Here is a 22,317-nt window from a genome sequence, read left to right on the forward strand (position 1 = left end):
AGTGAAAGCTTTGTATCCATTTCTGTGTGTGGTGAAAAGGTGATCTAGAGTGTTTTATAAAAAAATTCTCTAGTTGCACAGGTGACATGCTCGTAGAAATGAGCTAAGACTGATTTCAGTTTCCCTGCATTAAAAGCGCCACCGCTGGATGAGCATTTTCTTGTTTGCTTATGGACTTAAATAGCTCGTTGAGTGCGGTCTTAGTGCCATCATCGGTTTGTGGTGGTAAATAGAAAGCTACTGTATGAAAAATATTGATAAAAACTCTTTGTAAATAGTATGGTCTACAGCTTACCATGAGGTATTCTAACTCAGGTGAGCAGAACCTCAAGATGTAAATTATCCATGTCCTTGTTCAGCCACGACTCCAAGAAACACAGGATATTACAGTTCTTCAGGTCCCGTTGATAGGATAGTCTTGAATGGAGCTCTTCCAGTTTGTTCACCAGTGATTGTAGAATGGAGGGTAGAGGCGGTTTATTCACTTGTCAATGTAGTTTCATCAGGGTGCCCGCGCTTTGGCCTTGCTTACGCCACATCTTTCTTCTCCGAGTCTGGGTGACTTGGGCCTGGTCTGGGGTGAGCAGTATGTCCTGCACCGCCGACTCGTTGAAGTAGAAATATTAATCCAAATCGAGGTTAGTGATTGCTGTTCTGATGGCCAGAAGCTCCTTTCAGTCATAGGAAACAATGGCGGAAACAATATGGACAAAAAAAACCTACGACCAGCACAGAAAAACACACAAAATAGCACCACTGGTCAGGAGCCCTTAAAACGGCAGCTTTCCAATTCCTGTTGGGTGACATGCGTCCCTATCTGTCTTGACCTCAGAGGCCCGATGAGGCAATGCAGCCTAGTTTTAACAGTCCACAGACAAGCATCTCACAATACACTGTACTGTACATCCATCCACAATGACTCACCAACACTCCCCTGCTGAAGCAGTTTGTCTGTCAGTTTCACCCACCCCATTTTAAACAATTGCTACCAGTGAACGTTTTCCCTGATCAACAAGCTGTTACCCTGCAGGTTATGAATCCTTATGCATTCAGTAAGTGGGCCATTTTATTAATCAGCAGATGTTCCCTTGTTCGCAGGCCGACTTTCTGTTTTGCACACTTTTTCATTCCCACTTTTAGTTTTTCCCAAGAGAGCAGCACAGAGATGAAATTAAAGTTATTCTATTCTATCGCTCCCTGTCTGGTTTGGATTGCAATCCCAGGTTCAGTGCTGTAAGCATCTCACCAGACACAAACTGGCCTGATGGGTATTGATTGGAGACTGTTCTTGAACCTCAACACTACTCGTGGCGCTGTGCTCAAGAGGCTGCCCATGAAAATGATTATCATTCGGAGTGGCTGGGGAAGGAGCAGCACTTTAATGTCTGCTAAAGTATATGGTTTGGAGAGAAAATACTTTTGAGTCAGAAACACAAGGCTGTAAGGCTGAGGTGGTGGGATCCTGAGGAGCTCTCTTGGCTCTGTGTGGTGTTAAGGTCAGAGAGAGGCCAGTGGAGGATGATGGATGGATGAATGTGCTGTAACTGTGCTTTCAGAACAGCAGCTCCGCTGTTTAATCCTGCTGTCAAATAACACTCCAGCACTTACAGTTGAAGTTGGAAGTTTACATACACTTAGGTTGGAGTCATTAAAACTCATTTTTCACCCACTCCAAAAATGTCTTGTTAACAAACTGTAGTTTTTGCAAGTTGGTTAGGGCATATACTTTGTGCATGACACAAGTAATTTTTCAAACAATTGTTTACAGACAGATTATTTGACTTATTCACTGTATCACAATTCCAGTGGGTCAGACGTTTACATACACTAAGTTGACTGTGCCTTTTAAACAGCTCGGAAAATTCTAGAAAATGATGTCATGGCTTTAGAAGCTTCTGATAGGCTAATTGACGTAATTTGAGTCAATTGGAGGTGTACCTGTGGATGTATTTCAAGGCTTACCTTCAAACTCAGTGCCTCTTTGCGTGACATCATGGGAAAATCAAAAGATATCAGCCAAATACCTCAGAAAAAAAATGTAGACCTCCACAAGTCTAGTTCATCCTTGGGAGCAATTTCCAAACGCCTGAAAGTACCACGTTCATCTGTACAAACAAAACATTTCACATTCTTAAAACAAAGTGGTGATCCTAACTGACCTAAACAAGGAATTTTTACTAAGATTAAATGTCAGGAATTGTGAAAAACTGAGTTTAAATGTATTTGGCTAAGGTGTATGTAAACTTCCGACTTCAACTGTAACTGAGCAGCATGGACATGGCCCTCTTCAGTCCTCCTTCTCTGTCTTTGTCTCTCTCTCTTTTCTGTCTTTCTCTTTCCTTCCTTTCCTACATTTTGTATTTTCATCTCATTCTTGTATATAACAATAGAAAAGATAAGCATCTGTCAATGAATCCTAACCATTGACTCGGCATCAAGAGGGATGGAGCAAATAAATATAAACCATGTGAATGATGGCTCTCCTACAGGTTTCCAGCCTTGTGCATATTGGATGGGTCTTCATAACAGTCGACCAGAGCGGTGACTAATGAGTTAATATCATCCAGTTTACCCATTGACAAGACAAGCCTCTCTTTCCCCCTCTCCATTGCTTCCTCCCTCCTTCCCGCCATCCTTTCTCCTTCCCTTTTTCTGTCTCTCTCCATCCTGTACGCTCCATCAGGGAGGGAAACCACTGCCGCAGTAGCAGACCCTGTAGAGTATATAATGCACAAGCACAGATCAGCAGGCTCAGACACACGTGCACAGACACACAGCTGTATGCTGAACCGGAAGCCCTCATCCTCCAAATCCCACAATTTTGCTTTTAGTATTTAGTATTTATTAGGATCCCCATTAGCTGCTGCCAAAGCTTCCTGGGGTCCAAACAGGAATAAACCTATTACGTCACAACAACCTATATCATAAATAAAACAAGACATCATTCAAGACATTACTACATTATTATTATTATTATTATTTTAAAAAAATACAATATAAGATGTACAATAATACAATATTACAATGTGTGATTGTTTGTGTAGAGTGTGTGTGTGTGCGTATGCGTCCATGTCTCCACAGTCGACGTTGTGCCGTGAGGTATTGTTTTATCGGTTTTAATCTGATTTTACTGCTCGCTTGAGGTACTTGATGTGGAAGAGTTCCATGTAGTCATGGCTCTATGAAGTACTGTGTGTTTTTCAGAGCTTGATGATGAGTTGGGTATTTGAATCAGCTGTGTAGTGCTCGGGCAAAAACCAAAACGTGCACCCAGGGGAAACCCAGGACCGAGTTTGGGAAACCCAGCATTAAAGAACACCCTCTGTGTTCCGTTAGACAGAACTTTCCATCCACAATTTGGCACAGGGTGTAAAGCCATAACACATGTTTTTTAGCAGTAAACTATGATCGATAATGTCAAGCTGCACTTTCTAGTCTAATAAAACAGCTCCCACAATCATCTTATTATCAATTTCTTTCAGCCAAACATCATTTGTCAGTGCCGTACTTGTTGAGTGCCCTTCCTTATAAGCATGCTGAAATTTAGTTGTTAATTTGTTTACTGTGAAATAGCATTGTTTCTGGTCAAACACAGTTTTTTACAAAAGTTTACAAAGGGTCGGTAATAGGCTGATTGGTCGGCTGTTTGAATCAGTAAAGGGTGCTTTGCGGTAGCGGAATACCTTTTTTCCCCCTCCAGGCCTGGGAGCGCACACTTTCTTGTAGGCTTAGATTGAAGGGATATAGTCCGCTACCACCATCAGTAATTTTCCCTCCAAGTTGTCATTACCAGGTGGTTTGTCATTGTTGATAGTCAACAATATTTTTTTCACCTCTTCCACACTCACTTTGGTGAATAAAAAATGACAATGCTTGTCTTTCATTATTTGGTCAGTTATGCATGGATATCAAGGTTCTGAGTTTTTTTTTCTTGCCATGTCATGCCTAAATTTGCTAATCTTGCCAATGAAAAACTCATTAAAGTAGTTGGGTTTTGTGATGAATGAGCCATCTAATTTAATGAAGGATGGTGCTGAATTTGCTTTTTTGCCCAAAATGTAATTTAAGGTGATTTATTATTCTGATGGCTAGCTGTATCAAATAGAATGTGAAAACTCAACTTAATACAGTTACAGTCGATCTCGTTATGGTTGTGATTCTGAGCAGTCAAGAAATAAGTCTTAGAGAGGGGACCATTTTTTAGATGAAGGTGCCATTTTGAGCTACCTCGCACTGATCACCACACCCACAAATCATGACAAACACCCCTCTTCCCCATCTTGCTGCTGTTGCCATTGGCAGTGAGCTGACAGAATTTGTTAATACAGTCTGATAGCTGATGTGAGTGCAAATTTGCCGGCTCAAGGTTGTCAGAACGAACCTGGGTAGCACCTCCTAGGATCAATTATTACACCTAAAAATAGCAAATTGTCATCGCAAACACGTCAAACTGACTGTTTGACACTTACACAATTAGCATTTCTCAATTACCTACCCACAGTAACAGTATGAGCCAAACTTTGACTTGCACCAGGGAACCCTTTGACTTGCACCAGGGAACCCTTTGACTTGCACCAGGGAACCCTTTGACTTGCACCAGGGAACCCTTTGACTTGCACCAGGGAACCCTTTGACTTGCACCAGGGAACCCTTTGACCTGCACCAGGGAACCCTTTGACTTGCACCAGGGAACCCTTTGACCTGCACCAGGAACCCTTTGCACGGTAACGTACCACACCTTTATATTTCCCTGGCTCCCCATACTCCTTTCCCACGGATGTTAGTTTCTTCTCCACACTGAGTCTGGATCTGAGTACCTCCCTGACTTCAATTATGGCTGTCTCAGACTGAAGTATGTAGCAAATGATAGATCAGCAGAATAATTAAGTTTGAGTCAGTCAACCTTTTATATTGCCTATTTTCTGGGTTTTTTCTTCCCCTTTGAAAATATAATCTGAACACTTATGAGTGAATCTGTCAGTTGTTTTATTCATAACCTGTGTTGATCCCAGTCGGTATGCCAGTATGATTTCTTATTCCTGTTGTAAATTACTTTCTCTGAGCTGCTGATATGCTTGATTGAGTCTGAAATGGGAAGTGGGATTGTAATGATAGGCTTTGGAAATGAGTCTTTGCAAATTGTTTTTGATATCTGCTTTTAAACGCATTATGATTTCCAACAAGCTGATCCTAATTATTCTTGTTGGGCCAGAAGAAAAGACTGTTCCCCTTGTTTCCCCATCCTCAACTGACAAAGTACATTTCATTAATTGGACAGCAATCAGGAATAGATTATTAAACATTTTAATTTCAATCAGCGTGGAGTTGAGCGAGCAGTCCTTTGTGAGTGAGGCTAAGATCCTATTAGAAATGAGGTCAGACCTAAATGTATATATGTTACCCCGCTCAGCACTGTAGCACACCCACACACTTTAACACAATAAGCAGGCCTTTCCCATCCAGTGCTGACTTACACGTCTGCTTGTTAACAGGGGAGACACGCAAAAACACATGCAATTGAAGTATTGGCATGAATTCCTTTTTGTGCCGTGAGCTATTTTGAGATGTTAATTGATCATCACTTCTCTCTCTCTCTCTCTGACCTCTCCACAGCTAACATAGCAGCGATGTATTATGGGTACTGCATGCTACCTGATGGGACCTACTGCCTGGCTCCGCCTCCCCCAGGGGTAGATGCCAACGCTTACTACAGCTCCCTACCCTCTGGCAGCATGCTGGCCGCGCCCTCTTACTCTGGAGCCCCGCCCCCTCCAGGGACCACGCCCCCTCCACCTCCTGAGCCAACCACACGGTTCATCTACACGGCACCTCCGACTAGATTTCCCATTATCCCACCGCCAACTACAGTTCCCAGCCAGGTTCCAGTCCGCCTCTCAACTCCTCCTGCTCCTGTTGTACCTGCTGCTATCATACCAGAGACCAGGTGTGTGGTGTGGACAGTTATTGGACAGAAGTGGATATATTTTTTCTCGATCCTTATACTACCTATTTTTCCCCCACATAATGTGATGCATTGCTAAGCACGTCTTCTCTCTCTCTCTCTCTCTCTCTCTCTCTCTCTCTCTCTCTCTCTCCTCTCTTCTTTAAATCAGTTCGCGGCCCCCTGCTCAAGTTGCTGTGGCAGCGCCGGCCATCATTCCCCCTCCCCCTGACATCCAACCGGTTATTGACAAACTGGCTGAGTACGTAGCCAGGAACGGTGTCAAGTTTGAGACCAGCGTCCGCGTCAAGAATGACCCGAGGTGAGCAGAAACAGACACTGCTCCTCTCCTTACTGAATAAAGGTGAACGGCTCACAATGTACTATTTGTTTAATATAATGCCTGGACATCTTATGTGTGTTTCTATCTCCAACACAGGTTTGACTTTCTGCAGTCCTGGAACCAGTACAACACCTATTATGAGTTCAAGAAGCATTACTTCATGAAGAAAGAGGGAATCAGCCTGCCTGAGGTATTATTGTCCTCTGCTTCCCTTTTCCCTCTCTCTGAGCAGTGTGCGTTTTAATAGCATTTTGCTTGAATTAATTATATACCCTCTGGGGATGTGATGGATCTTAATTCAATATTGCCTTTCATTCACTGAAATTCTCTCCAGGTTGCTTTTTAAAAGGCTCTAAAGCATTGGAAGGCCGTGGCTCTAAGGCTTTCATGCTTGAGATCAGAGATCATCAATTGTGTTTGCATAAAGTGCCTTTCATGCTGTCCAGATATCAAAAGGCCTGCCTGCCCTTGACTCATGTGTACGCTCCGGGGTTACTGGGGAAAAGGAGGTGGTTTAAGCAGTCCGCTTATCATAAACCAAGCCGATTCTACTTAAAAAAAGGTTTGTCAAGGCTGTTTGAAAGGTTTGTTTTGCTTACCAGGTTCAAATCAAAGTTTATTTGTCACGTTTGCCGAATACAACAGTGAAATGCTTACTTACAGGCTCTAACCAAAAGTGCAAAAAGGTATTAGGTGAACAATGGGTAAGTAAAGAAATAAAAACAACTGTAAAAAGACAGTAAAAAACAGTAGCTAGGCTATAAAAGTAGCGAGGCTACATACAGACACCGGTTAGTCAGGCTGATTTGAGGTACTATGTACATGTAGATATGGTTAAAGTGACTATGCATATATGATGAACAGAGTGTAGCAATACCGTAAAGAGGGGTTGGCAGGTGCCTTTGGTGTGGTTTTCACAATGAATGGCACCTGCCTGTTCAGCTCCTTGATTCAGCCCCCCGGGCGCAGCTCTACCCTAATCAACACCCTGTCTCTCTCTTTCTCTCACAATATTTCTGTCTCTCTCTCTTATCTGATTTTAGTGAGAGGACATTGGTTTTAAGTATAACAAACCTAAGTCTGTGAATTAACCCTGGACCAAGCAAAGCATTTAGCCATGCAGCCGTGCTTTGTTTTCTTGCTCAATTCCCCGGTTTTATCACACAACAGATGGATGTCAGGTACTTCTCCATTATTCAACAGAGATGTATTTTTTACCTTCCCCTGGGGTGTCGGCCGACCGACTGTCACTGGTACTTTTCTAGTGCTCATGAATCTATCCACGACCCAACACATTAACAGTGCTGCGATACGTGTATAAAGTATTAAAAGCTACTTGAAACTCAGTCAACATTTTACATGGCTCATCTCTTGGTAGACATGTATTCAATTGTGTGACATTTGAAAGCCGTTATGAAGAGAATACTGTTCATTTGTGTTTGGTAATTATTGGAAAAGTGGTTGGCTGGTAATTCTTAATGGGCTCAGGTGGGAGGCAGACGTAGTACTTTGTAAAGATATTCTAAAACAGAAGATATCAAGGTTGAGCAGTAACAGACAGAGAAACAATTTATTCATCCATTTGCTGGCTAAGTGCTTTAAGTGGTTTATTTGTACCCCTGGCATGAACGATTGCTCGAGCTGATAACATTACAGTAAACAAATTAGCAAACTTTAAAGGCAGGGGAATGATATAAAAAAAAAAAGTGACTCTGTGCCTTTCAAACTTTGATTTTAAAGCACCCAGGCTTTTGGAATGATTGGTCTTCGCCACCTGGTTAAATTAATTTGCTGATCCCAGCCCGTTCCCCGCACAGGATTGAACGTAGATGAAATTGCCTTAAAAGTGTCTCACTGCGCAGGTTGTTAACCTGTGTCAGATTACATCTCGGCTTTAGTCTTTAACGAGGTTGTTGAAGGTATTTACTCCTTGGTTCTCTGTGTACTCTGGGTGAGTTTGTGTAAAAACGGCTAGCTGGAGCTGGTCTGGTCGGTCAGTTGGATATGCCCACACCCATTACAGTGCTTTTGGTAAGTATTCTCAGATTCCTTGACTTTTTCAACATTTTGTTACGTTCTAGCCATATCCTAATATTGATTAAACAAAAAAAAAATCCTCATCAAACTATACACAATATCCCATAATGACATTATATATATAATGAAGGATTACTTTATCCTATCCCGGGTATTCCTTAATGAGGTGGGGTTTCAGGTGTCTCCGGAAGGTGGTGATTGACTCCGCTCTCCTGGCGTCGTGAGGGAGCTTGTTCCACCATTGGGGTGCCAGAGCAGCGAACAGTTTTGACTGGGCTGAGCGGGAACTGTGCTTCCGCAGAGGTAGGGAGGCGAGCAGGCCAGAGGTGGATGAACGCAGTGCTCTTCTTTGGGTGTAGGGTCTGATCAGAGCCTGAAGGTACGGAGGTGCCGTTCCCCTCACAGCTCCGTAGGCAAGCACCATGGTCTTGTAGCAGATGCGAGCTTCAACTGGAAGCCAGTGGAGTGTGCGGAGGAGCGGGATGACGTGAGAGAACTTGGGAACTTGGGAACTTCTCAGACAGAGCACTTCTTCTCAAGATGGAAGATGGCGTGCACTAACTAAAGGTTAGTGAAGGCAGGTGGTATCCTGCAGCACATACAATCGCCCTGATGAACAGAGGTGTGATGGGCGAATTTATTTGTATTTTTTTATTACATTTTAATTAAATTTTTTTATTTTATTTAACTAGGCAAGTCAGTTAAGAACAAATTATTATTTTCAATGACGGCCTAGGAACAGTGGGTTAACTGCCTTGTTCAGGGGTAGAACGACAGATTTTTACCTTGTCAGCTCGGGGATTTGATCTTGCAACCTTTCGGTTACAAGTCCAACACTCTAACCTCTAGGCTACCCTGCCGCCCCAGGGCTGTAGGCCAAACAGGGATTGACAGGGCTGTACGCCAATCAGGTTGAGAGGGCTGAACTTTTTTACAGTCTGATGGTATGGACTGGAGGTTCGGTGAGCTGAGTTGCCTCTCCTCAGACCCTCCCTGCACTCTGCCTAAAGCTGGCTGCATTCCGAAGGCTTCTGCTTTGGGAAAATGCCCCCCCCTCCTTGGGAGAGCACCTTCTCCTTATCAGCGCCATGTCAGACAGCGGCTGACTTTCACCAGCGTCTCTTCCCTCCATCCCTGTGTGTGTCCCACTCCCTTCCCTGTCACAGCTCCCTACACAGCCCTTAGGTACTGCTACCTGCAACCATACCGCAGCCATAGTTAGGGAAAAAGATTATCACAGTGTTCTTTGTGCTATACTCTCTCTTTCGAACTCACATTTATCTTCTCTGTACCCGCTGTGCTGCTCATATGAGACAAAGACAGTGTGGAAAATAGAAGAACAGCGGATAGGATAGAGAGTGGAACAATGACAGAAGATTGAACGAAACACAAAGAAATAGTGGTGAAAGGGAGACGATGGCAGGGGTGTTACAAGGTGAATTGGGGGAAATGCTATGTGATTTCCCGCAGAGTAGTTCTGGCTCTATCAGCAGCGTCTGTTTTTATTTGGCGACTGCGGCTGTGATTTCTCTTTCAGGGGAGCAGGGGATCTCTGCTCTCTGGCCTCAGTGGAGTTCTGCTCCCCTGGCTGACTCTCCCACCAGGCTGTCCCTCGCTCTGCAGCAAAATCTGGACAATTTGTTTAATTCATCCAGTGTCTCCATTCCTTAATTAGGCATCCAGGTCCATTAGAAGCCGTGTCAACAGAGATGAAATGATTCAGTCTGGCTGTGGCTGGCCTGGCTGCTTGGTTATATGCCTGGCCACTTTGGCCGGGTTATGTACTGACTCTCTGCTTAAGGTACCTCTTTAAACCGAACTGTCTGATGTATCAGAGCTTAGAATGTACCTCAGATATTCACACTCATCCTCGGTTTAGATTTATATAGATGAATATGGTTACATCTCATCCAGGCAGTTTGTATATGCGTTTGTCTATGTTCATTGACCGTTTTATCATAAGCCACCATTTATTTTGATGATATGTTTCCACCAGAATCATTTCCTCTACGTTTACGTTGTGCTCTATCGTCAATCGCACCTGAGCACTAAAATTCCAGTGTGTATCATATGATGCATGAGCCCATCTCAATACAAAGCAGACAGTTTATCTGTAACCACTCTCGAATGGATCTTTGTGCAATGCTCTCTCTAAGCTGCGCGCGTACGCTGGCTCGCAGCTCCCCGGGACTGCCCCACAGAAGAAATATATCAGCCCGCCCAGAGAAGCACGATATTGAAGTTTTCCCCCATAATTAACACCATCAACATTTCCCTTTACTGTGGGAACTGTAATCGAATCAACGCAATATTAGCAACTTTCAATGCAACATACCGAAGCACAACGAGATTGTGTTGTAAGCAGAACGCATCGGAGTAGGATTCTCTTGCATTGACACGCATGACTCAGCCCATACTCTACACATACCGGTGCGCCATAACCAGTCAGCTTCAGTAGGCCAACAGTAAATGCAAATAGACCATTGCCATATATGGATTTGTGCCATTCACTTTGAACTGGACTTTTTACAGCATGTGAGAGTGAGAGCTGCGTATGGGCTTGTTTTGAGATCAACGCAAGAGCTGTGTGTAGCCACGTGTGCACATTTGTTCATATCCTTAACTATCCTTAACTAGTTAGTGAGTTATTAGCCCAGTTAAACATAATTTGCAGTCAGCAATATGGGAGCGGTTGCTTCCTACAAGAGCACAAAATGTCTACATTTCTAGATATCTTTGAAAAGCGAGTCAGGTAAACAGATTTTTTTTTTTGTCTTAAAGGGACAGTGTTGTATTTTGAGACCGGCTTGAATAAGCTATGTAGGCAGAGGTTGGCGTATTTTTGTCTTATTCTCTGTAATAATGGTATGGGAATAATAATGCATTTATTTTGTAAAGTGGTTTCATGCATCAAACAACACAACATTTTCAGCCACCTCCTTGTCTGAAGGACAAGTGGATAAACAGGTTAATGCCAAGCCCTGCATGTTTTTATTTTATTTCAAAAGTCTCATGGAATGCAGGTCTAAATTGAACAACACACCTTGACTACTACTGTAGGCTGAATGATAGAACAGCTATTTCCATGTTAAAATGTTATGGGATGCATTTTCTTCATTGTTTTTGATGGTAGGCCACTGTTAGGCCAACATTATGATCAAATAGCCACAGTAGCCTACTTGACCACTGTCTGAAACTGTAACTTAAAGCGGGTACAGCCTCAGTGTTCACAGTAAACACCTGCTGGAAGTTGCACAGAATTTTTACAACCTTGAAGTTTGTGCTCAGCAGACCTATAATAAATTGCAGGGAACATTGCTTATATGCCACGCTGAATTAAAGCGCCTATGTGCTCCTCTCCTACCGAATCAGACAGTGTATTACCAACCAACCCCGGGTGCCATTATGACAGATTTATTTTTATTTCACCTTTATTTAACCAGGTAGGCCAGCTGAGAACAAGTTCTCATTTACAACTGCGATCTGGCCAAGATAAAGCAAAGCAGTGCAACAACAACACAGAGTTACACATAAACAAACGTACAGTCAATAACACAAAAGAAAAATAGAAAGATTTATGTACAGTGTGTGCAAATGTAGAATAGTAGGGTGGTAGGCAATAAATTGGCCCTAGAGGTGAAAATAATTACAATTTAACATTAATACTGGCGTGATAGATGTGCAGATGATGATGTGCAAGTAGAGATACAGGGGTGCAAAAGAGCAAGAGGGTAAGTAATAATATGGGAATGAGGTAGTCGGGTGTGGAGTGTATTTACAGATTGGCTGTGTACAGGTACAGTGATCGGTAAGCTGCTCTGACAGCTGATGCTTAAAGTTAGAGAGGGAGCTATAAGACCCCAGCTTCAGAGATGTTTGCAAATCGTTCCAGTCATTGGCAGCAGAGAACTGGAAAGAAAGGCGGCCAAAGGAAGTGTTGGCTTTGGGGATGACCAGTGCAATATACCTGCTGGAGCGCGTGCTATGGGTGGATGTTGCTATAGTGACCAGTGAGCTGAGATAAGGCGGGGCTTTACCTAGCAAAGAATTCTAGATGACTTGGAGCCAGTGGGTTTGGCGACGGATATGTAGTGAGGGCCAGCCAACGAGAGCATACAGGTCGCAGTATGCTCACGTTGGCTGGCCCTGACCAGGAATACGACTTTCCCGAAGCGGATCCTCTGTTTGGTCCACCACCCTGGACAATGGATCGGATCCCAGCAGGTGACCCAAAACAACGGCGCTGCAGAAGGGGCAGACAGAACGGTCTCACATCGACGGGACAGTAGTGGAGAAGGTGGAAAGTTTCAAGTTCCTCGGCATACACATCACGGACAAACTGAAATGGTCCACCCACACAGACAGCGTGGTGAAAAAGGTGCAACAGTGCCTCTTCAACCTCAGGAGGCTGAAGAAATTTGGCTTGTCACCTAAAACACTCACAAACGTCTACAGATGCACAATCGAGAGCATCCTGTCGGGCTGTATCACCGCCTGGTACGGCAACTGCTTCGCCCACAACCGTAAGGCTGTCCAGAGGGTAGTGAGGTCTGCACAACGCATCACCGGGGGCAAACTACCTGCCCTCCAGGACACCTACACCACCCGATGTCACAGGAAGGCCAAAAAGATCATCAAGGACAACAACCACCCGAGCCACTGCCTGTTCACCCCGCTACCATCCAGAAGGCGAGGTCAGTACAGGTGCATCAAAGCTGACACCGAGAGACTGAAAAACAGCTTCTGTCTCAAGGCCAGAGTGTTAAACAGCCATCACTAACATTAAGTGGCTGCTGCCAACATACTGACTCAAATCTCTAGCTGCTTAATAAAAATAAATTGGATGTAATAAATGTATCACTAGTCACTTTAAACAATGCCACTTTATATAATGTTTACATACCCTACATTACTGATCTCATATGTATATACTGTACTCTGTACCATCTACTGCATCTTGCCTATGCCGTTCGGCCATCGCTCATCCATATATTTATACGTACATATTCTTATTCATTCCTTTACACTTGTAGATATAAGGTAGATGTTGTGAAATTGTTAGGTTACTTGTTAGATATTACTGCACGGTCGGAACTAGAAGCACAAGTATTTTTCTACACTCGCGTTAACATCTGCTAACCATGTGTATGTGACCAATAAAATTTGATTTGATTGGATTTGGTAGTATATGGCGCTTTGGTGACAAAACGGATGGCACTGTGATAGACTACATCCAGTTTGCTGAGTAGAGTGTTGGGGACTATTTTGTAAATGACATCTCCGAAGTCAAGGATCAGTAGGATTGTCAGTTGTACGAGGGTATGTTTGGCAGCATGAGTGAAGGAGGCTTTGTTGCGAAATAGGAAGCTGATTCTAGATGTAATTTTGGATTGGAGATGCTTAATGTGAGTTTGGAACGAGAGTTTACAGTCTTACAGACACCTAGGTATTTGTATTTGTCCACATATTTAACCCCAGGCTTTTATCCCAGGCTTTTCATGTGTTGTCTCTCTGAGCCGAGGTTGGGAAGGCAGTGTGAGTTCAGGGAGAGGGCAGTGGAAGATGTAGGTGGAGAGGAAACAGATCTGTTCTCATTCACTGTCAATGATTAGGCCTAAGTAACTCAGTCATCACCTCCTAAGGGTAACTTGGCAGCATATTCACACTCAGGGAGTTGGTGTCCCATTGTCACTCAACAGTCAACTGCATTCTGCTGCCCTTGAGTATGAAATTAATCTGAAATATGAATGAATGTTCGCATTGTGCTGGTATTGGACTGACAATGCCTATGTGCCTTATCTACAGTATAATCCAGTAGCATAATCTCACACTCACCTAACCTTGTATAACCCACCTGCTACCATTTTGATGCAGTCTTGTGGTTCAGCGGGTGTTGAATAGCTGAACACCTGTGTCACATTCCTGTAAAGCTCTACGGGCAACATTACTGTTCAACCACTCTATTTGTGCACAGGGAACTAAATTGCTCTGTTGTATGCCCCCCCCCCCATCATGGTTGCCAGTTCACTGAGCATGATGACTCACATTTTATATTTGTTTTCCTCGTTGGGTCTCGGCAGTGCTACCATCAGACACATTGTGTGCAACAAAAAAAAAATGCAGGCGCTGTCTTACAGGCACCGGTTTGGGAGTTGTAGAGGCTGGCTGTAGAGTCGGCTGTAGAGGCTGCTGTGATTTTCCATTGTTGCGTCGTGTCGTGTTTCCTTTAGGTTTGAGAAGGTGAAAGGTCATTTGAGATCAAGTGAATAGTTTGACGTAGTTTTAACTCAACATATTTAATGTTACCAGAGTCAGAAGGCCTCAGTGGAGCAGCGGAGGTCAAATGTAGGCTTGAAGTTTTTCACCCACTTTGGGGAACCATTTGTCATCTGCCAAATAGAATCCATTAACTTGTCTCAGTCCGGGGAGAGAGAAATTTGTAGTATGGAGTCCGTACTCTGTAGCAGGCTGCACCCACCTGCAAACCAAGCGGCCGACTAACTAGCTTATCCATAAACTATGAGGTCTGCTGTTGATTTGGGGAACAGCTATGTGGGATGCACCCTCTTTCATTTCTATTATTAATCTGCTTTTCATATTTATTGGGGGGAAAAAAATGGTCTGTGAAATCAATCAAAGGAGGCATCAGCCAGTGATTGGGCTTGTTGTGGCCCTGCCTCTGTGGTTTGTCAGATTGGTCTTGACAGCACCAGCCACCAGTTCCACTACTATATGAATTAGTTTTGTTCTGTGACCTCGTTTAACTGGGATGATGATTGTCTGTAGCCCAGCCTTAGTTTTGTGTGGCGGTTTCTCCCATCAATTTAATGGTTATTTGTTTTCTTCTCATTGTTGATCCTCGCTCCTCGGTGGTGTAATCACTCCGCCTGCTGCCATGTCGGCACTAAGCTATAATCATCAATATTGTTTTTCTATTGCTTGCGCTGATGGTCGAGATTGCTGCCAAACCTCTGCTGGGTTGAAGCAGCTATCTCAGTGTTTTACTAAAATGATGGGCTTTTGACTGGAGCTTAATGAACAGTGGGAAGCATCTGTGGGCCTCCAGACTTCTTCAACCTCATGAGGAAAGTCAGAGCAGGTTCATAATTGGCTCGCATTCAGACAGATCTCCAGTTATTTATGAAAAAAGTTGCAGAGAATTGTTCTACAACATGAGCCAGGTATAAGTGACTCATAAAATGAATATAATGTTATTACAGCTTGAATTAAAGCAAGGGGAACTACAAGAATGTTCCAAATGCACCCTGTTCTGCATCCGAGTGTCTGGATACTACACAATTGCATACTTCACATCACCCTGCTTGTAAGGTGCATGAAATAGGTTTTCTCCTCTCAGTATTAACTATGAATATAGAATATGTTCATTCTAACGGTTGGCTGTAGCAGCTTGTGTCAGAATATAATGCTAAATCCACAGCTCTGCTCCGTTCTCCCTAGCCTGAGCACCCGAGTGTTTGGCAGATGCTGCCAATCTTTAAGGTGCTCTTTTGACTTTGTAAATGAAAGCTCCCATTTTAGACTGTTCATTAAAAGAAAATTGACCTTAGGCGTGATTGCTACATTCACCTTCAGTCCAAACAGATTGAAGAAAGAGAGACACTGTGAAAAACAGATTAAACATCCCCCCAGTTTTCTCAGTTGTTTGTGTTTCTGACAATTTCACCAGAAGGAAACACATTTGCCTTGTCACATGTGTGTGTGCGCACGCACGCACGCACACACACACACACACACACACACACACACACACACAACCTAAACTTACACAAACACACACTCTTACACGTTCTGCAAATTAGAGCAATATTCATAGTTCTATGACTGATTGGGTCCAGGGTTCCCAATGATCACTGGAATATGAACACTTTTGAGGCAGTTAAGTTACAGCAGAAAAGACCTGATAATGGAACCAGAGGTGGATGCAGGCAGCAGGGAGTTTTTTGGGGGCTAGCTAGAGTGAGAGAGCGATGTAGTTCTGTTGTAGTATCTCTCCAGGGACAGCTTGGCTTCTGGGGCTTCAGCTGGTTCCTGCTGAATAAGATTAGCCTTATTGTAGCTTGTAGCTCTTCCTCAAAGCCTTGTTCTACACGGTGAAACCCATTTTAGATGGAAACATTTTAAACGCTCTTTCACCCACTTTTATTGCAGTGTTCTGTAGTGTTTTTTTGTGGTTGTGTGTCACTACTGGCTTGATGAGCAGATAGAATACATGATCAACTACTGCTGTGTGTGTGAGCTTCACTTTAAAGCTAGGGCTAACCTAAGGCTGTTAAAAACAATCCACACACACAAACACATACTGTACAAACACACTGACACACTTCCTCTCATGCGCACACACACACACATCTTTTCATGATGCACCACTGGTGTCTGCAGTTTAGGGCCTTGTTTACAGGCTACTCATGATGTGTCATCCTTAGTTAGCTTTTGGCTGTCGCAGTCCCTTCCCTCCTGTCTCCACCAGCTGCTGGGGCTGCAGGCCTGACTTTGGTGCCTCCTTGCTGGGTTGTGGATGTCCACTCTCTCTGGCAGTGGTGTCCCACCCCAGGGCCAACCACATTGCATGGCTGCCTCTGTCCCTGCCTGTCCCCCTCCAGCTCCAGCCTCCATCAAAGGGCCAAAGTGACACAGTGGTGGGGAGAGTAGTGAGAACCTGATTCATCAATATTTCAGATATTTCCCCCACTACTGCTTTGTCAAATTCAAGGGAAATGTCCTTTCAAGCTGCTTCTCCGAATAGACATTTTCAGTAGAGAGAATAGTGCCTGGCATGCTTTGTTTTACCCTCTTCCAGACTCTATCCTTCTCCCTCCTCTCCTCTCCTCCACTCTACTCCTCTACTGCATCCTTTCATACTGTAAAGTCTCTGATCCACAGGAGTGAGTACTATGCCCGCTCCTTGTCTCCCTCCCCCCTCTTCCCCCTCCCTTCCTCTCTCTCTCTCTCCCCTCCAGTGACGGAGGTCAATTCATCACCTTCCTTAAGCCATTCGTTCTCCCGCCTGACTTTAAAGCTCGGTTAGTCTCGTGGCAAAAAACATTGTTCTTGATTTGTGCCTGCATCTGTGTGACTCTGCTCTGCCGGTACGTGAGAGAGCCTTTGAAGGGCCAAGACGAGGGGGAACACCTCCGCGTCCTTGAACACAAGTGGTTCAGTTAATTCTCTCTCCTTTCTTTAGCTTTCCTTTTCCTATTTTTTTCTCTTTTCTCTTTCCTTTTTTTTGTTGTGTCCCAGTTCCTTAGTTGAGGTAGTAGCACCACCTCTCTTAGACACTGTGTGATGACATATGATGTTTGATGCATTCAGATCCCGTATCTCTTTTTTTCTCACCTCAGGCCCCTGTTAATGAGGTATGGTAAGTCAGTACTGACTTACATGGACAACTCTTTCATCACACTCTGTTCTGGGCAGTCATCTCATTCCATCTAGGGTTGCAACATTCTGGGAACTTTCAATAAATTCCCTGTTTTTTAAGAAATCCTGGTTGGAGGATTCAGGATTTCCTGCTTATTCCCTCCTTAATCCGGGAATCATAAAATCAAATTGTATTGGTCACAGTTCCACTTCATGGTGTCTGGTTCTAGCTCCCTCCTCCATATGTTTTGTGGGGGACTGGAGGTTGTTTAGTTTACATCCATGGGTCATTGCTGTAGCCTTGTTTCACCCTTTTATCTATTACCCTTTTGTCTATCATGGATTACAAAAGGAAACCCAGCCGCGAGCTGCCCAGCGATGCGAGCCTATCAGACAAGCTAAATACCTTCTATGTTAATTTCGAGATAAGCAACACTGAGCCCAATCATGAGAGCACCAGCTGTTCCGGACGACTGTGGGATTTCGCTCTCCGTAGCCGATGTGCAGTGTTTTCCACTAGCGTCGGCTTGCTATAGACACACATTTTCAGCCGAGTACTTTTTCCATTTAAATTAACTAGGCTTCTTTTTTACAATTCGCAAGTCAGAAAAAAAGCCAGCCGAGCCCTCTCCCGCTAGAATGAACGGTTTGCATCTTCTAGCTAGCTATCTATTGATAGGACAGTTACTTGGCAGTCACAAAGTGAGCGACGACAGGGAAACATTGCTAGTTTGACAGTCATCTGTCTGTCCCGCCTCCCGGTACCTGTGTGTGTGTGTTGTGAACGCTGTGGTTGCAGTCAAATGTCTTTACACGGAGGGAGAGGGCATGATGCTCCTTCGTCTATGTAAGTCAATTTTCACGTCCCATATAATGTGGTAACGCTGAGTCGAAATCCACTTAGCCTATTGTTTTCTGGCACATTTACTTTATTTTGCGTGTTTCATATGCAGCCACATAGGTTTGCTGTATGTTTATTGACGAACATTAAGCTTGACTAGTTTATATATGGTGTCGAACTGATTGAATAAAGTTGATATCATATATCCTTGTCATTCATAAATCATAGAACATAGTTATATGCCTAAGATATCACATCGGGACAAGTAAACTAAAGTTTTCCTTTTTTTGTATTTTCTATATGAATGCTGCGTCCAAAACAATTGGGAACTCGGAAATCTCTGACTTCTGACTTCAGTGCATTCAACATAACTGGGAACTCTGGAAAAAAAAGAATCTCAGACTGGGGAAAAATAGTTTTGAACGGTCATCCAAACTGGAATTCCAAGTCAGAAACTCTGGTATCTTTCTAGAACTCTGACTTGAACATCACCAACGTCATGATTTGACCTCGTTTTTTTCCTGAGTTCCCAGTTGCCTTGAAAGCACCAGAAGTCCATCAGGACTTGCCAGACAGTGACGTTAAACGCCCACACCAGTAGAAATCCACTTTTTCGAGCAGAGAGACGATGGCCAAAGCCTACCCATGATGTTCCACAATGATGTAAGTCAATAAATCATCGTTTTCAGTCAAAGTATGATATATTTTGGCTTGAAGTGCCAAATCAGAATGTGTGACTTTGGATGTTTCTGTGAGTCTTGCATGTCTTTTCCTACGTGATGACGTGCAAATTCTTTTCAGCCTATGTTTTATTTCAGGGCTGGGTTTTATTTAAATGTTAACACCCACTAACATGGCAATGGTTATTAATCAGAGACACTTGCTGCAAAGTTCTTCCAGGTAGTTGAGGCCTAGCCTGTCAGCTACAAGGGCAGCCTTGTCAGACCTATTGGCCACCAATCATGACATCATGCATAAAATATGACGTCGGATTATGAGTGTCTAGTCTATCCTCATGTAAGGAGATGTGGGAGAAAATAGCCTACATATTGTTTTCTTGTCTCTTAACGGCTAGCCTGAAGTTCAGACTCTTCCTATCATATACCTACTAGCGAGCTAGTGATGACTATTCGCTAACATACAACATGTTCTCCGATCTGGTGCTCAGGCTCGTCCCTTTCCTCCTCTGTCTCTGTATTGTTGTCTCTACCTTCCTGTCCCTTGTGCTGTTGTCTGTGCCCAATGTTTGTGCCATGTTGTTGCTGCCTTGCTATGTTGTCTTAGGTCTCTCTTTATGTAGTGTTGTGTTGTCTATCTTGTCGTGATGTGTGTTTTGTACTATATTTATATTTTTATTTATTTTTAATCCCAGCCCTCATCCTCTCAGGAGCCCTTTTGCCATTTGGTAGGCCGTCATTGTAAATAAGAATTTGTTCTAAACTGACTTGCCTAGTTAAATAAAGGTTAAATTTAATAAAATACTGAGCTGGCATGGTATAGGCTTAGGGACTGTATTCAGAGGAGTAGACATGAAGCATGTGTTCTCCCCACTCTGACTGGGCCATGTCGAACTGGCTGTCCACTGGTCCCTCCACCACTGTATGTTGCTATGATTAAACCCCTCCATCAGTGTCCCGTAGTAAACGGTGCACAGAGCGGACAGAGCATTCCAATGAGAACCAGGCCGACAGAGTGGGGGAGAGGAGTGATCGGCCCTACGTAGTGTGAAATGGCTTTCCCTTACCGTTCAGCCTGCAACCAACCCTCACTGTGTCTGACCTGCATCTATTTTTGACTGTCAACTTTTAAACCCAATCCCAAACAAAGCAAATAGCATGCTGACATCACTTAGCCTAGCACAAAGCGTCATAAGTACAAAGCGTTTTAAAAGTACAATGCAGAAACAGACATAAATGGATTTCGATGAAATATAAAAAGCACCACCCTTGTAAGTTCTAAATCATTTTCACTTCACTAATTGATGAGCTCTAAAAAGGTATAGTATTGTATCTGGCATGTTCTAATTTTTAATTCTTAGGACAACCCCCATCACTTTGTTCTTTAAAATAACTCTCCATCTCAATTCAAATTGCTTCTTTGGCATGGGAAACATGTTTTCATTGCCAAGCATTGGAATAGACAATAAACTAAAAGGAAATACTCTAACAGTAAAGTTTTAAAAGAATATAGACATTTCAAATGCTATATTATTGACTGTGTTCAGTGATGAAACGATGTGCAAATAGTTGAAGTATGAAATGGAAAGTAAACCGATACATAGGTTTTATTTAGAATGGTCTTTGTTCTTCACTGGTTGCCCTTTTCTTGTGACAACAGGTCAACAAATCTTGCTGCTGTGGTGGCACAATGTGGTATTTCACCTAATAGATATGGGAGTTTGTTTTCAAATTCTTTGTGGGTCTCAATAGAAAGGCTACTGTGTACTCTGTTTAGGGCCAACTAGCATTACAGTTTGTGCACTTTCTTTTATTATTCTTTCCAATGTGTCAAGTTAAGTATCATTTTGTTTTCTCATGATTTGGTTGGGTCAAATTTGTATGCTGTCCTGGAGCTTTGTGGGGTTTGTTTGTGAACAGAGTCCCTGTAACAGCTGGCTGAGATTCATCTCTCTGCAGGTGTGGGCTTTGTTATGGAAGGTTTGATAATCACTTCTTTTTAGGTGGTTGTAGATTTTAATTGCTCTTTTCTGGGTTTTGATAACTAGCTGGAATCATCCTAATTCTGCTCTGCATGCATTATTTGGTGTTTTACGTTGTACACAGATTGTTTTTCCCGAATTCTGCATGCACTCTCAATTTGGCGTTTGCCCCATTTTGTGAATTCTTGGTATTGAGTGGACCCCAGACCTCACAACCATAAAGGGCATTGGGTTCTATAACTGATTTGAAGTATTTTCAGCCAGATCCGAATATCAACTTGTATTTTCCTTTTGATGGCTTATAAGGCCCTTCTTGCCTTGTTTCTCAGATTGTTCATAGCTTTGTGGAAGTTAAATGTGGTGCTGATTAGGGATGCACGATATATCGCTGAACATATCGGAATCGGCCGATATTAGCTAAAAATGCCAACATCAGTATTGGCCCGACGTCTAGTTTAACGCCGATGTTGAAGCCTGATGTCAAAGCTACCGTGCATACCTATATAATGTAGGTACATAACTTAATGACGCCACGTAAAATGTTGCGCTACACGTGCAACACAGCATTCCTAACCTAGCCCACAATGTCTGCTGTGTGGATCGAGCAGTCATTTGAAAGAGTAAGGACATTTCAGCGAGACATCCATTAAAGCCAAGATAATGGATTTCATTCCCCTTGACAATCAACCATTCTCTGTCGTGGGTGATGTTGGCTTTCGCCGACTGATCGAAAGCACCGGTACACACTACCAAGTGCGCTATGTTTCGGATGTTGCCCAACCGGAGTTACACAGTAATAGCGTCACTGCTATTAGCTTCACAACATACATACTATGGAATGCCGTTTGGGTCTTTGCATGTGTCAAAAAAGATATAGTAGCTGTACAAAAAAAGTCTGCAAACACCGGCCACGAATGATGTGTTTACAATACCGCGTTGGTAATAAAGCATCATTTGTTTGGCTGCAACTTCTGGGGTAGCTAGCTTTAGCTTGGTACCTAGCTAGCACCAAAACAACCAGCCTGATAACATTGACCAGTAGAAACTGCAGTCATTTTCATTATTCTTAGCAATGATTTAGGAATCCTTGTAAGTAAGTATTAGCGAGGTTGCCACTT

General features: G+C 43.3%; 1 protein-coding gene across 1 annotated transcript in view; it reads left to right on the forward strand.

Annotated features, from left to right (window-relative positions):
- LOC123728751 (splicing factor, suppressor of white-apricot homolog) overlaps nt 1–22,317 on the forward strand; it is a 129,572-nt gene that overhangs the window by 39,960 nt on the left and 67,295 nt on the right. The window contains exons 8-10 of the mRNA XM_045701472.1: nt 5,614–5,944; nt 6,114–6,263; nt 6,381–6,474. Coding sequence (XP_045557428.1) covers nt 5,614–5,944; nt 6,114–6,263; nt 6,381–6,474 — 575 coding nt within the window. The remainder of the gene's footprint in view (nt 1–5,613; nt 5,945–6,113; nt 6,264–6,380; nt 6,475–22,317) is intronic.

The sequence above is a fragment of the Salmo salar genome, chromosome ssa01 (assembly GCF_905237065.1).
Source record: "Salmo salar chromosome ssa01, Ssal_v3.1, whole genome shotgun sequence".
Lineage (NCBI taxonomy): Eukaryota > Metazoa > Chordata > Actinopteri > Salmoniformes > Salmonidae > Salmo > Salmo salar.